We start from the raw sequence: 13,581 nt of genomic DNA on the forward strand, positions 1-13,581 counted from the left end.
AGCCAAGTATGCCCAGGACGAGCACCTCATCACCTTCTTCGTGCCTGTGTTCGAGCCACTGCCTCCACAGTACTTCATCCGCGTGGTCTCTGACCGCTGGCTCTGTGAGTCCTGGCTTTGTCTGTGGCATGGAAGGACCTCTAGGCTGCCTGGAGGTGGCTCTCAGGGTGGTCCAGTACAGAGGGAAAGGCTTGGAGAGCAAACTGGATGGAGGGGCTGGGGACCCTCTTGGGGGCTCATCAGCCTTCCACAGCCAATGGTGAAGTAGCATTGGGGCTGCCCCTTGCTCTGGGACTCATGAATATAGAAATTGACAGCACTCCTGGCAGTGCCAAAGTGCAGCAGGCATGGGAAGGTACCTTCCCCCCGCATTGCTGGGCTTTGTGGGGGCAGACCTAGGGGGGTGCTGGTTGAATGGCTTTGGGGCAGCCTGGGAGGGGGCAGGGAAGTGGGATCTTGGAAGTAGCAGCCACATCTGCAGTGGTTTGACTGGTCTGGTGCTGCTGTGCCCTTGCTTTGCAGCCTGTGAGACGCAGCTGCCTGTGTCATTTCGCCACCTGATCCTCCCTGAGAAGTACCCACCTCCCACAGAGCTGCTGGACCTGCAGCCGCTGCCCGTGTCTGCCCTGCGCAACAGCGCCTTTGAGAGCCTCTACCAGGATAAGTTCCCCTTCTTCAACCCCATCCAGACTCAAGGTGGGTAGTGGCCTTGCCCCCATTCTCCAGACAGCCTGGCTTGGGAGTAACCATGTAGTTCTGTCAGTGGGGCTCTGCCTATGCCCTCGCATTCAGCCCAAGAGCAGCAGGCAGCCGTGTTGAAGTGCCTGGAGCTCATGCTGGGCCAGGACTTACGGAGGTAGGACAAGACAGTGAATTCTTAGATGTAGCCGTGGTGTCTGCATCCAACTGCTGGAGGTGGACAGTGCTGGGGTCAACACTGGCCAGGTCAGAAGGTCTCCTGCTTCAAAATGATGTCATTTCTGAGGGCTTGGAAGGAGATGGGTGAATTACTTCATGTCTCCAACCCCCTTCTCCTTTTGAACCCCCTGAGGCTGGTTTCTGGTAGATGTGGGATGCCGAGCTTGGACCTCAGCCTCATCCAGCCCATGCTGACTCAGCTCTTAGGGTGCTGAGCCCTTGAGGGGCCTGCAGTGGATGCTCTGAAATGCCCTGAGACTGGGCTGCCATCAGCAGGCAATGCCCTGGTCTCTTCATTGGGAACATGAGACATGTCAGACCCCATCTGTCTTAGCCATGAGGGGAACAGGAACCTTCCTAGCTCCTCCAGTCAGTGCCAGGTGTGGGCCTCAGCCTGTGTCAGAGTGGCTTCTCCCTCAGCAATGCATCCATGGTGCATCTTCCCTCCTGCCCTCCCAGTGTTCAACACGGTCTACAACAGCGATGACAACGTCTTTGTGGGCGCCCCCACGGGCAGCGGCAAGACCATCTGTGCTGAGTTTGCTATCCTGCGCATGCTACTGCAGAACTCAGAAGGGCGCTGTGTCTACATCACCCCCATGGAGCCACTTGCTGAGCAGGTGAGCATGTGGGCTGGGAGCCCCTTGAGTGGCTGAGGCATAGACTCCAGGAGAAATTGGGCTGGAAGGGAGCTCCAGAGGTCACATCTAGTCTAACCCCTGCCTGTCCAAACCATTTTATATAATCTGTAATCTAAACTCTACTGACTGTGGTCACCCTTGACACCATACAGACCTAACACCCAAAACTGTCACAGAGAAAGCAGGGGAACTGCAGCAGCCAACTTCCTGCTTCTATGACATGTCAGTATACGCTAAAGAGATCCCCAGAGATGGCAGCGCATCTCTCCCACCCTTGCTGTGCTGCCCTGGTGCTGGGGATAACATAAGATGTGCCATTGACTGGGCCAGACCATAGGTTCCATCTTGCCCAATCTCCTGCGTCACAGTGGCAGAGAGCAGAGGCTGGAAGGGAGAGTAAGCTGCGTCTGAACAGGGTTTTCCTCCTGTTCTCACACTTGCAACCTTGCCCTGATTAAACCCTCCCAGACAAACGTCTCTCCATCCTGCTCTTGAAAATGTTCCTGGCTAGGCAGCCTGATCCAATGCTGGACCTAGCTCACATTCAGCAAATTCTTTGTCACTGCCAGCCTCAGCTTCCCCTGCTGCAGCTTGAGGCCATGTCTCCTTTGGCCACAGAGAGAATAATGGAATCATAGAAAATTAGTATTGGAAGGGACCTCAGGAGGTCATCTAGTCCAACCCCCTGCTCAAAGCAGGACCATGACCATCCCCGACTAGATAGTTCCATCCAAGGCTTTGTTCTGCCGGGTCTTAAAAGCCTCGATGGATGGAGATTCCACAGCTTCTCTGGATAACCTGTTCCAGTGCTTTACTGCGCTCTGAGTGAAAGAGTTTTTCCTAATATCCAACCTAAACTTCCCTTGCTGCAACTTGAGTCCATTGCTCCTTGCTCTGTCATTTGCCACCACTGAGAACAGTCTAGCTCCATCCTCTTCGGACCCAGCCTTCAAAAAGTTGAAGGCTGCTATTAAATCCCTCCTCAGTCTTCTCTTCTCCAGACTCAGTAAGCCCAGTTCCCTCAGCCTTTCCTCATAAGTCATGTGCCCCAGCCCCCTTACCATTTTCATTGCCCTCTATGGGGCTCTCTCCAATTTGTCCACATGCTTACTGTAGTGGGGGGCACAAAACTGAACATGACTCCATATGTGGCCTCAACAATGCTGAACAAAGGGGAATAATCATTTCCTTGATCTGCTGGCAACACTCCTACTAATGCAGCCCAGGATGCCGTTAGCCTTCTTGGCAACAGTGGCACACTCTTGACTCCTATTCATCTTATTGTCACCCCCAGGTTCTTTTCTGCAGTGCTGCTCCCCAGCCATTCAGCCCTCAGCCTGTAGCGGTACATGGAATTGTTCCATCCTAAATGCAGGACTTCGCACTTGTCCATACTGAACCTCATGAGATTTCTTTTGGTCCAGTCCTCCATTTTGTCTAGGTCTCTCTGAATCCAGCAAATCTACTACTCCTCCACCCCACCGCACCCCCTCACCCCTGCTTGGCCTCATCTATAAAAACTCATCTCCATCCCCTCTGTTATTGCCCTTCAGGGTTTTGAAGGTTCCTACCAGCTCCCTCTCAGTCATCTCTTTTCCAGATTCAGTAACCCCAGTTCTTTCAACCTTTCCTTGTGAATTGCATTCCTCAGCCCTCTCATCATTTTTGTCACTCTACTAAGTTGAATAAATGGTTTGGAGAATGATGATCCTGCCTGTGGCAGGAGGGCAAACTAGATGAGATCTGGAGGTCCCTTCCAGCCCTATTTCTCTGATTCTATGACTGTTTCTGACAGTGACCCATCCTGGCATCTCACCATAAGTTGAAGGGAGCCCCCATCAGGGGATGGGGGATGATGACCCTCTCCACCCTCACAATTGCTCTTGAAGGATGGGGTGGGGGGGGCAAGCAGGGGACCAAGACTGACCCTCTGTGGGGCCTTGGTGGCAGGTCTTCCTGGACTGGTATGAGAAGTTCCAGGAGCGCCTCAACAAGAAGGTGGTGCTGCTGACGGGTGAGACCAGCACAGACCTCAAGCTCCTGGGCAAAGGCAACATCATCATCAGCACACCTGAGAAGTGGGATATCCTCTCCCGGCGTTGGAAGCAGCGCAAGAACGTCCAGAACGTCAACCTTTTTGTTGTGGATGAAGTCCACCTCATCGGGGGCGAGAACGGGGCAAGTCCAGGGTGGAGTGGATCAGTCATGTGGGGTGGGGATGTTGGTGCTGCCTGGGCCTTCCTCCTCCCAAGGCTGTGGAGAGGAGGTAGGTGGGACACGATTGTGAGGCAGTGCCAGGTGTGACCCTCTGCATCCAACCCACAGCCTGTGCTGGAAGTGATCTGCTCCCGGATGCGCTACATCTCCTCTCAGATTGAGAGGCCCATCCGCATCGTGGCGCTCAGCTCCTCGCTGTCCAATGCCAAGGATGTGGCCCACTGGCTGGGCTGCAGTGCCACGTCTACCTTCAACTTCCACCCCAACGTGCGGCCAGTGCCCCTAGAGCTCCACATCCAGGTAAGACTGAGCCAGGTTCGGTTGTCTGTCCCCTCTCTCCTTCCCTCCCTCTGGCACATAGTGGTCACTTGCCCCTGTCCTTTCCAGGGCTTCAACATCAGCCACACGCAGACCCGCTTACTATCCATGGCCAAGCCGGTATACCACGCCATCATGAAGCACTCGCCCAAGAAGCCCGTCATCGTCTTCGTCCCATCCCGCAAGCAGACACGTCTTACAGCCATTGACATCCTCACCACCTGCGCTTCCGACATCCAAAGGCAGAGGTAGGGGCATCCCCACTCTGATCCTCCTGTGGAGATCAGAATGACCTAGTGAGTGCTTGTGAGGCTGTGGCCTCTTCTGTAGGGTTGGCAGTGGCCAGTGTGGACTCCCAGAAAGCAGGGATGATCAAAGCATGCACCCCACAGTGTGGTCAGTCAGACACGCCTGGCTGTTGGCCCACTACTGCCATGCTAGGTCCTGCCAGCAGCCCCAAGCTCGGCTGTGGCCAGGAGGATGGTGGCCAGAAGGGCCTGAGGTGTGGTGAAACTGGAGCCTCACTGGGGCCCTGGGGCCTTGTGCTAGATGCTGGGAGCATGAGGACCTCAAATGACACCCCAGGGACAGGTGGGAAGATGGAGGCATAGCAGTGAGATGCCATCGCCACCATCGGTGGCTGACAGCGCATCTGGGGCCGGCATCTGAGTGTCCTGGATCCTCGTCCCCAGCTGCAAATGCCCTTCCTGGAGCCGAGAACCCAGGAACCTCTCAGGGTTGTGAGGGGGCAGGGCGGGTGACCTCCATGCTCCCACAGGTTCCTGCACTGCACAGAAAAGGACCTGACACCCTACCTGGACAAGCTGGACGACAGCACCCTCAAGGAGACGCTGGTGAATGGCGTGGGCTACCTCCATGAGGGGCTGACACCCATGGAACGGCGTGTAGTGGAGCAGCTCTTCAGCTCTGGTAGGGGGGGCAGGAGGGGTGGTGCTTGAGCCATGGATTTGGCCCTCTGCAGTACTGCTTCAAACACTTGGATCGGAGAACCAGTGGGTTGTTGAGAGAGAGACTGCTAGAGAGACAGGAGTTTCTGCTCTACTCATGGGTGCATTCAGAAAATGCTGCACACTCCTGCACCCAGAGCTGCACTAGTTACCTTGCAAGACAGTCTGGCTTCCTCACCTCTTGATTACAGACAGCTTAGGGTTTTGTTGGGACATTTAGAAACAGCCCAGCCATTTAGTAGACCAGTAGTTCAACAACCCTTTGCTTTCAAACTGTCTTTATGCCTTTTCTTTCTGCACATTCATAATTTTACTGCTACTTCTACTACTACCAGCTAATTACAGACAGCTTATATAATTGATTTCTTCTTATTAGGCATTTTTCCTAGAACCTTCTATGTATAAACACATGTGCACCATGAACACTCCTGCCTATGTACCTTTTTTTATTGCCTGCCTTCTCTGTTCCAGACCTGCCTTCTTTTTTTTCACATCCTTCCTTTTTGACTTTCTCCCTGCGATCACTGACAGTGCTGGTGCTTTGACAAAATGAGTAGCTGCTTGCTGAGCTTCAAACAGAGAGCGAACTTCTTACCTACCTAGTTGCTACACAATGCATCGCAGGAGTGGACACAGGCATTTCATGGTTATAGCAGGGCTCAGTGGTATCCCTATCCTACCAGTGGGGTAACCAAGGCAGGAGGCAGGGTCTGCTATGGGGCAACCAGTAGAATAGGCAACTCCTGCCCTCTCTCCCTCCCTCCAGGGTCCAGCTGGTGGCTTTGGGGCTTGTGTGGGAGCTGGAGGGCTCCATGGGGCTTGGTCTGTGAATGACCCCCTCTCCCCCAACTCATTCCCAGGTGCAGTGCAAGTGGTGGTGGCCTCCCGGAGCCTCTGCTGGGGCATGAATATTGCTGCCCACCTGGTGATCATCATGGACACACAGTACTACAATGGCAAGATCCACGCGTGAGTATCCTAGGGGGTTGTTGCAGGTGAGGCATGTATCCAGGAGGGGTCCTTGGCACTGCAGCCATCTCCTGTTCATGCCTCCTTGCCTGTCTGCCTTAGGTACGTGGACTACCCCATCTATGATGTGCTGCAGATGGTGGGCCATGCCAACCGGCCCCTGCAAGATGACGAGGGCCGCTGCGTCATCATGTGCCAGGGCTCTAAGAAGGTGAGAGGGTGAGGGAAGGGATGCACCTGGGGAACAATCTGGCTTGGCTTAAACACCAGCATGGAGGAAAGACATGCCAAGTGTCCTGGAAATACAACCACCACACAAGCCAAGCCCCACACAACACCACTATGGCATAAATCATCCCTTGCTCCTCCTCATCTCTGGTCCCTCCCTCTGAGCTGATCATGCCAGCCAGCTCTAGAATGCTTGGCCTGACCCTGGTGACCCCTAGCATTGCCCTCAGTCAGGTGCAGCAGGGGCACAGGGGGTCCCTCAGGGCCATGAGGCACAGCCAGTGATAGCTCCATTCTGTCGACCTTGTGGCCCTTAATATTGTATCCTGTCGCCATCCCTCCCTGGGTAGGATTTCTTCAAGAAATTCCTGTACGAGCCGCTGCCTGTGGAGTCACACCTGGACCACTGCATGCACGATCATTTCAATGCCGAGATTGTCACCAAGACCATAGAGAACAAGCAGGATGCTGTTGACTACCTGACCTGGACCTTCCTCTACCGTCGCATGACCCAGAACCCCAACTACTACAACCTCCAAGGTGAGTTCTGGGGTGGCAGGGGGTTACCTCAGGGATGAGCAGTATAAGGGACCAGAGGAGCTAGCTTGAGCAGACAGGCGCTGGCGTAAAGAGGGGGCATGCCTATCTCTTCTCAAGCAAATCGCTTTATCAGGAAGCTGAACACACATTTAACGAGTATTGGGACCAATCAAGGGAAAGGCAAGAGCATACTCAGGGAGCTTTGAGCTCTCACTAGTGGTTCAGTGCCCCTGCCAACTCAAGTCTGTCGTTCCCCTCCTTCCCCCAGGTTTTAAGGTCCTGGGTAGAGATCATTCATAACATGTATCTGTCTGCAATGTGATTGGATGTATGCAAATGAAAGGGGTTAATTTGCCTGCCCCCTTCCCAAGCTAGGTGACAAATAATGGTTTAACTAGGACAGTCTTTCAGAGGTTGACAGTTAGGTTTTCATGCTTCACAAAGGGTATACCTAATGGTAGTGCATCTCTGTGTTGCATCTAATGAACTGAACTGAGTTGCAGGTCATGAAAGTGTGTGTGTGTGTGTGTGTGTGTGTATTATGTATACGGATACATACACGCATGTATGTATGGCAAGGTTCTTTGAGTACATGTGGTATCTTTTATTAGACCAACCGATATCTGATAAAAGATATCACATCTACTCAAAGAACCTTGCCTGCCTGTGTCCTTAGACCAACACAGCTACAACCAAAAACCCAGCACATTATGTACACACATGTGCTCGTATGCATACATGTGTTTGTGTAGGTGTGTATATATACACATAAACACATATCTAAGTATGTGTATACACGTTACGTGTGTATATTTACACAATACTATATATGCACATGTATGTAGGTGTATACATACACATCTACATATTTACATGTGTGTGTTTGTGTATGTGTATATACATACACACACACACACGCGCACACACGGTTCTTTGAGTAGAAGTGATATCTTTTATTAGATATCAGTTGGTGTAATAAAAGATACCATATCTACTCAGAGAACCTTGCCATTAAGCCTGTGCGAATAGGGAAGTGTTTGATTTGGATTTGGCCGAGTCAGTGGACAGCAGTTCAAATCGGAGATTCGGATCTCTGTTCCAAATGGATTTGGCCAAATCGGCTTCGGAAGATTCGGCTCCGACTCAGAGAGATTCGGAGATTCAGCCATTGAATATAGTGGAGAATCATTGAAATACCTATAACTGTCATTTTTTTGGCTGATTCGGATAAAAATTGCAGGGATGGTAGCCCCTTCTGAGGGCATGAAGCCTGCCAAGTTTGAAGGAGCTTGAGTTGCAGTTTCCCAGAAATTCCTGCACCTATGTCTTGAAAGCAAAACTTGTGTCGTGTTTGTGTTAAGTCACAGGGGGGTGACAGCTGCAGGGGTGGTGGTCCCTGCTGAGGCCACAAAGCCTGCCAAATTTCAAGGAGCTAAGTGCAGGGGTTTCTAGGAACCTGCACCTCAAGCTGCTGACAGGCAAAACTTGTGACGCATGTGACTGTGTGTGTGTGTTAAGGCACAGGGGTGTGAAAAATGTAGGCATGCTAGGCCCTGCAGTGGCCATGAAGCCTGACAGCTTTCAAGGAGATAGGTGAAGGGGGTTCTGGGAACCTGCACCTCAGGCTGCTGACAAGCAAAACTTGTGACATGGGTGGGTGACACTGTGTGTTAAGGTGTGCCCTCACTGGCGCAAGGGCATCTACAGGACATGGGTAGTGTGCCCCAGTGAGGCTGCCTCCTCCCGTACAGCTTCAACCGGTCCACCACTTTAAATAACAATAGGTAAGCACTGCAGTGCACTGCAGCACAGTAGCACTGGCAGCATCTTAGGCAGCCAAACTGTTGCAGACTAGAGCCTCCTGTCCTGCAGGAGTTTCTTCTCCAGCAGCTGCCAGAGAACTCTCCCTGCCAGCCCCAGCCCTGGGGTATAGATGTGCCTACTGCCCAGGGCCCTGTGTCCTTCCGGTCAGCTGACCGGGGACAGGTGCTAGGGGTGTTGGTCTAGGGACATGGCACTGGCAGACCTTGGTCCTTTGGGTCAATCTGGTATCTTTTAGTAGACCAACTGAATAGTTAGAGAAAGCCGGGACAGTGAGTGGTTGTGTTTGGATTTTATGGAGAGGGGTTTTCCTTGATTGTACCATGGAGCTAGGCGGCTTATGATTACTGAAATAAGAATTTTTATAAAAGAATTGAATGCAAGAAATAGAGATGTGTTGGATATATAAATGATGTGTTACTTGTGGCGTGTGATGGGTTATGCTGTGGGGTTTTTTTATGTTTATATGTTTGTTATTAAAAACCCCCCTGAATAGTTAGAGAAATATATCTTAGCAAGCTTTCGGGTTGAAAAACCCTTTGTCAGGCTGAGGAAGCACCTGCAGCTGGGGGGGGGGTGCGCGCTGTTCCCGGATGAAAAGAATAGTAAAGAACTCAGCTGGCATGTAATGCAGGCAAGAAAGCCAATCAGTGAAAATGGAACTAGAGGCATCGGGAGGTGAGGGACAGGCTGGGGGGGTGGGGAAGGAGGATGTAGCAGCACAGGTAAAAGTGCACAAGTACCTGGGAGTCAGATGTCCAGCAGGTTGTAGTGTATCAGAATTCCACTGTCTGTATTGAGTTCATGAGTTTCTGTACCTACTACCTAGGAGGCTCTGAAAAGTAATTTGTAAATTCAAAATAAGCACCGAACCTTGCTAACCTAACCTCATCACCAGAACTGGAGACAACTTCCTACAGCACTACCTGCCCAAGGCTGTCTGGACCCCAGCATTGAAGCCATGCCCTTGGCCCACATTGGCAGTGGCTGGCATGGAGGAGACTGGCTGGTGCTGGGAGTGCTGGCATGGGAAAGTGGATCCCTCTCTTCCACCTCCCCTTGCCTCTGCCCTTCTGCCTCCCTGACTCTTTTGACCAGCACTTGCATCCAGTGATCAAGGGTTTTGGTGCTGCCAGTGTATATGCCCCCATCACCCTCGGGTTGCACATGCCCGCCAGCATGTGAACTGTATTGGACAGTAAGGGATCCAGCTGTCTCCTCATGCCTTTCTTCAGCCACCTCACCAGTGCCTGCATGTCTGGTGACAGTGGCTTGCCTCAGCCAGGAACATTGATCCCCTGAAACTTCTCCATTTGGTTCTCAAGTTCCCTCGCTACGGGGATCACCTGGCTAAGGAGGGCATCGCCAGCACTGAAGGTCTCGGTGGCCTCAAGGAATGGCTTGAGGACCACCAGGATCTGGGAGATGGTACCCCACTCAGCTCTGGTAAGGGGGCCGGTGATCCTCCCAATCTCCCTGAGCAAGGTCATCTCATGGATGGCCTTCTGTTGCTCCACCAGCCTCTCGAGCATCAGGTATGTGGAGTTCCATGGAGTCTCCACATCTTGCATGATTTTGTGCTGCAGGATGCTCAGCTCTGCTTGTTTCTCCCACAGCATCTTGCCCCACTTGATGCTGCAGTGGAAGTAGCTCACCACCTTCCTGCATTTGGAAATGAGCTGGGTGGTAGTGATGGTGCCATCACCAAGGCATCCCTGACTATGAGGTGCAGCCTGTGTGCCACACAGTGGATGCCAAAAAAGTTGACATCACACACAACCTTGACCATATTGGCCCCATTGTCAGTGACCATGAACCCAAGGGTGCTCTTGCCCTGCCCAGTGAGCCACCCCTGCCCCATGTGGTTCGTGGCCACCATGATCTCCCTTGCTGTGTGGGAATCATCCATCACCGTAGCAGGACACTAAGGTGCTTGCTACTGAGAGAGCCAGGAAGACTCTTCAGGTGCTGGTTGCCAAGGCAACCAAAGGGAGCTAATGGCTTACACCTACCTAGCCAGATGAAGGAAGGGGCAGGGCCTGGCCCCTATATCTAAAGCACAGGCAGGAGGCCAGAGGCGCTTCCCTACCAGCAGCCAAGGCAGAAAGAGCTCCCTGAGCAAGGATGCGAGAACTGCTCAAAGCAGGGTTAAGGAGGGCAGCTCTGGGACGTTTTAGTAACGTGATTACAGCCGGGCGGCGTTAAGTTCAGTTATGGCCTAGGGGCTTGTGTTTGCTTTGTTTGTTTATACTGGTGGTTTGGGTGAGGCTATAAGGGGATGGAGGAGGCCTCATAGGGGACTCACGGTAGAGTGAGGACCCCAGCCCCAGCGAGGGCACAGAGTTTGGGGTGTACAGACCCCAGCTCCAGAGAAGAGCCCTGTGAGAGAGCCGCATTGCAGAGACAAGAGCCCGGTGAGAAGGGCGGCGTACGGAGAAGGCCCCTGTGAGAAGGGCGGCGTACAGAGAGGGCCCGAGAGACGGGGCAGCATACGGAGAGGGCCCCCGTGAGAAGGGCGGCGTACGGAGAGGGCTTCCTAGTCAGTCTCCTACTACTTTTTGCTCTTGGAAAGGATTGGATATAGCTTAGTTTACTAACTAGAATCCCTCTACTTATCCCTATCCAATCCATTTCTTTCAGTTTATATTTCTTGGGTTTTCTCCCCCAAACTCTTTAAAAAGAAAGCTATGTTTTCCCTTGCAGTGTGATCCATCACTGTGCAGGGAAGCACACATTACACATACATCATAGTAGAAGAAGTAGTCAGGTATTATTACAACACAGAAGAAGTCACACATTCATAGAAGAGATTATATATAGTTATTAGTATTATTAGTTATAGCTATTAGTTACATACAGACTAAAAACAACACAGAAGTCAGACAGTCATAGAAGAAGAAATTATTTTAGTTACACAATATACAAAGAACAGTATATACCCACCATTCAAACATGTATATGTGTATGTATTTATGGGGGGGGGGTGTACACACACACACACACACACACACACACACAAAATATAGGTGTGTGTGTGTGTACATACACATATACGCACATTTGTGAATGGTATTTATATGTAAATATATGCACATGCATGTGAATGTATACACATGCACATGTGTGTGCATGCATGTGCACGTGGTGGGGGGTGCACACAATTTAGTTAGTCTAAGGGTTGCAAATGTTCCCTGCTTCCTATTTGACTTCTGGCTGACACAGCTAATGGTGTCTCTGTGCTACTCCAGTCAAACACTAAAGTCGTTGGTCCCTGATTTACTTTGGCACAGCCACAGAGCCTGAGCTCGTTAGCCTCTTTCTGTATGGGGGTCCCCAGAGCTCTTGCCCACCCTCATGGGATGGAGGCACTTCCACCGTGGCCTCCCATGCACTCCTGACTGCAATTGGCCCGGTCCTCACCATCCCAGCCAAAGATCCTAGCAGGGCAACAAGCACCTCTGACTTTCTGTCTGCAGGCGTCTCCCATCGGCATCTCTCGGACCACCTGTCGGAGCTGGTGGAGCAGACACTGAGTGACCTGGAGCAGTCCAAGTGCATCAGCATTGAGGACGAGATGGACGTGGCCCCTCTCAACTTGGGCATGATTGCAGCCTACTATTACATCAACTACACCACCATTGGTAGGGCCTGGGGCTCCATGCCTGCCAACTATGGGCAGTGGGGTTGGGCAGGGTGTGTGTGTGGCCTGACCCCTCCCCACATTGCCTTCCCCAGAGCTCTTCAGCATGTCACTCAATGCCAAGACCAAGGTGCGGGGCCTGATTGAGATCATCTCCAACGCTGCTGAATATGAAAACATCCCCATCCGACACCACGAGGACAATCTCCTGCGGCAGGTAAGGCTTGGGGTGGCTGGAATCTGGCCGCAGCTGCCTGCCGTAACTGGGCTGGGGTGGGGTGTGCCGTAACTGGGCTGGGTTGGGTTGGGTTGAGTTGAGTTGGGTTGGGTTGGTGGGGAGAGGGGGGAGGTGGCAGCATTGGGTGTCATAGGCAGCCTTAGTGGGGGGGGGTGGGGCCTGATGGGAAGCAGGGCTGGGAGCTATAGGTACGGCTCAGCTCCTCAGGAGGGGACGGGGGGTGAGGGTAGAGGCTGTGGAGGGCAGGCAGGCATAGCTCCAGCCCTCCCAGGGGCTCAGCCTGGCCTGTCCCCCCCTTTCTCAATGGCAGCTGGCGCAGAAGGTCCCGCACAAACTGACCAACCCCAAGTTCAATGACCCGCATGTCAAGACCAACCTGCTGCTGCAGGCCCACCTGTCCCACATGCAGCTGAGTGCCGAGCTGCAATCCGACACCGAGGAGATTCTCAGCAAGGTGCATGTCTGGCTGTGGCTGGCTGGCAGTGGCTACATGTGTGGTTGTGGCCGGGGTTGTCTGGTAGGACCAGGGTGGTGTGGATGGATATGGTGGGGCCAGGCTGGGTGGGAGGATCCAGCTTGGGGTGGATGCAGGGGAGCTGGGGGGCCAGGATGGTATGAATAGGATTGTGGTGGAGCTAGGCTGAAGTGTATGAACTGGATGCAGGTAGGGGGTCTATTCTTGTGTGGATTTGCAGGGGCAGGTTGTGGGGGGATCAGCTGGGGTGGATGGTAGAAGCCAGGACAGCCCAAGAGCCCCCACCCTGACCCCTGCTTCCTCCCCTGCCCCCTAGGCCATCCGCCTCATCCAGGCCTGTGTGGATGTGCTGTCCAGTAACGGGTGGCTCAGCCCTGCACTGGCTGCCGTGGAGCTGGCGCAGATGGTCACCCAGGCCATGTGGTCCAAGGACTCGTACCTCAAGCAGCTGCCACACTTCACGGCTGAGCACATCAAGCGCTGCTCAGAGAAGGTGAGAGCATGGGGGAAATGGCTGGGTCCCAGCAGCCATGGGGAGCTGAGCCCTGGTTCCTTGATGTTGTGGAGCTCACTGAGCAGCTGGGGCTGGGGTGGGCTTGGGCATGGCA

The 13,581-nt window shown here is 52.9% G+C and overlaps 1 protein-coding gene across 1 annotated transcript in view; it reads left to right on the forward strand.

Annotated features, from left to right (window-relative positions):
- Positions 1-13,581, forward strand: part of SNRNP200 (small nuclear ribonucleoprotein U5 subunit 200) — a 44,494-nt gene that overhangs the window by 29,080 nt on the left and 1,833 nt on the right. Inside the window, 14 exon segments of the mRNA XM_006035537.3 lie at positions 1-104; positions 523-696; positions 1,378-1,538; positions 3,510-3,737; positions 3,885-4,076; positions 4,164-4,342; positions 4,873-5,024; positions 5,923-6,031; positions 6,134-6,242; positions 6,610-6,799; positions 12,097-12,261; positions 12,356-12,477; positions 12,809-12,952; positions 13,290-13,466. The exon segment at positions 1-104 is cut by the window's left edge and continues 8 nt beyond it. Coding sequence (XP_006035599.1) covers positions 1-104; positions 523-696; positions 1,378-1,538; positions 3,510-3,737; positions 3,885-4,076; positions 4,164-4,342; positions 4,873-5,024; positions 5,923-6,031; positions 6,134-6,242; positions 6,610-6,799; positions 12,097-12,261; positions 12,356-12,477; positions 12,809-12,952; positions 13,290-13,466 — 2,206 coding nt within the window.

Source organism: Alligator sinensis, unplaced genomic scaffold (assembly GCF_000455745.1).
Source record: "Alligator sinensis unplaced genomic scaffold, ASM45574v1 scaffold1462_1, whole genome shotgun sequence".
Classification (NCBI taxonomy): domain Eukaryota; kingdom Metazoa; phylum Chordata; order Crocodylia; family Alligatoridae; genus Alligator; species Alligator sinensis.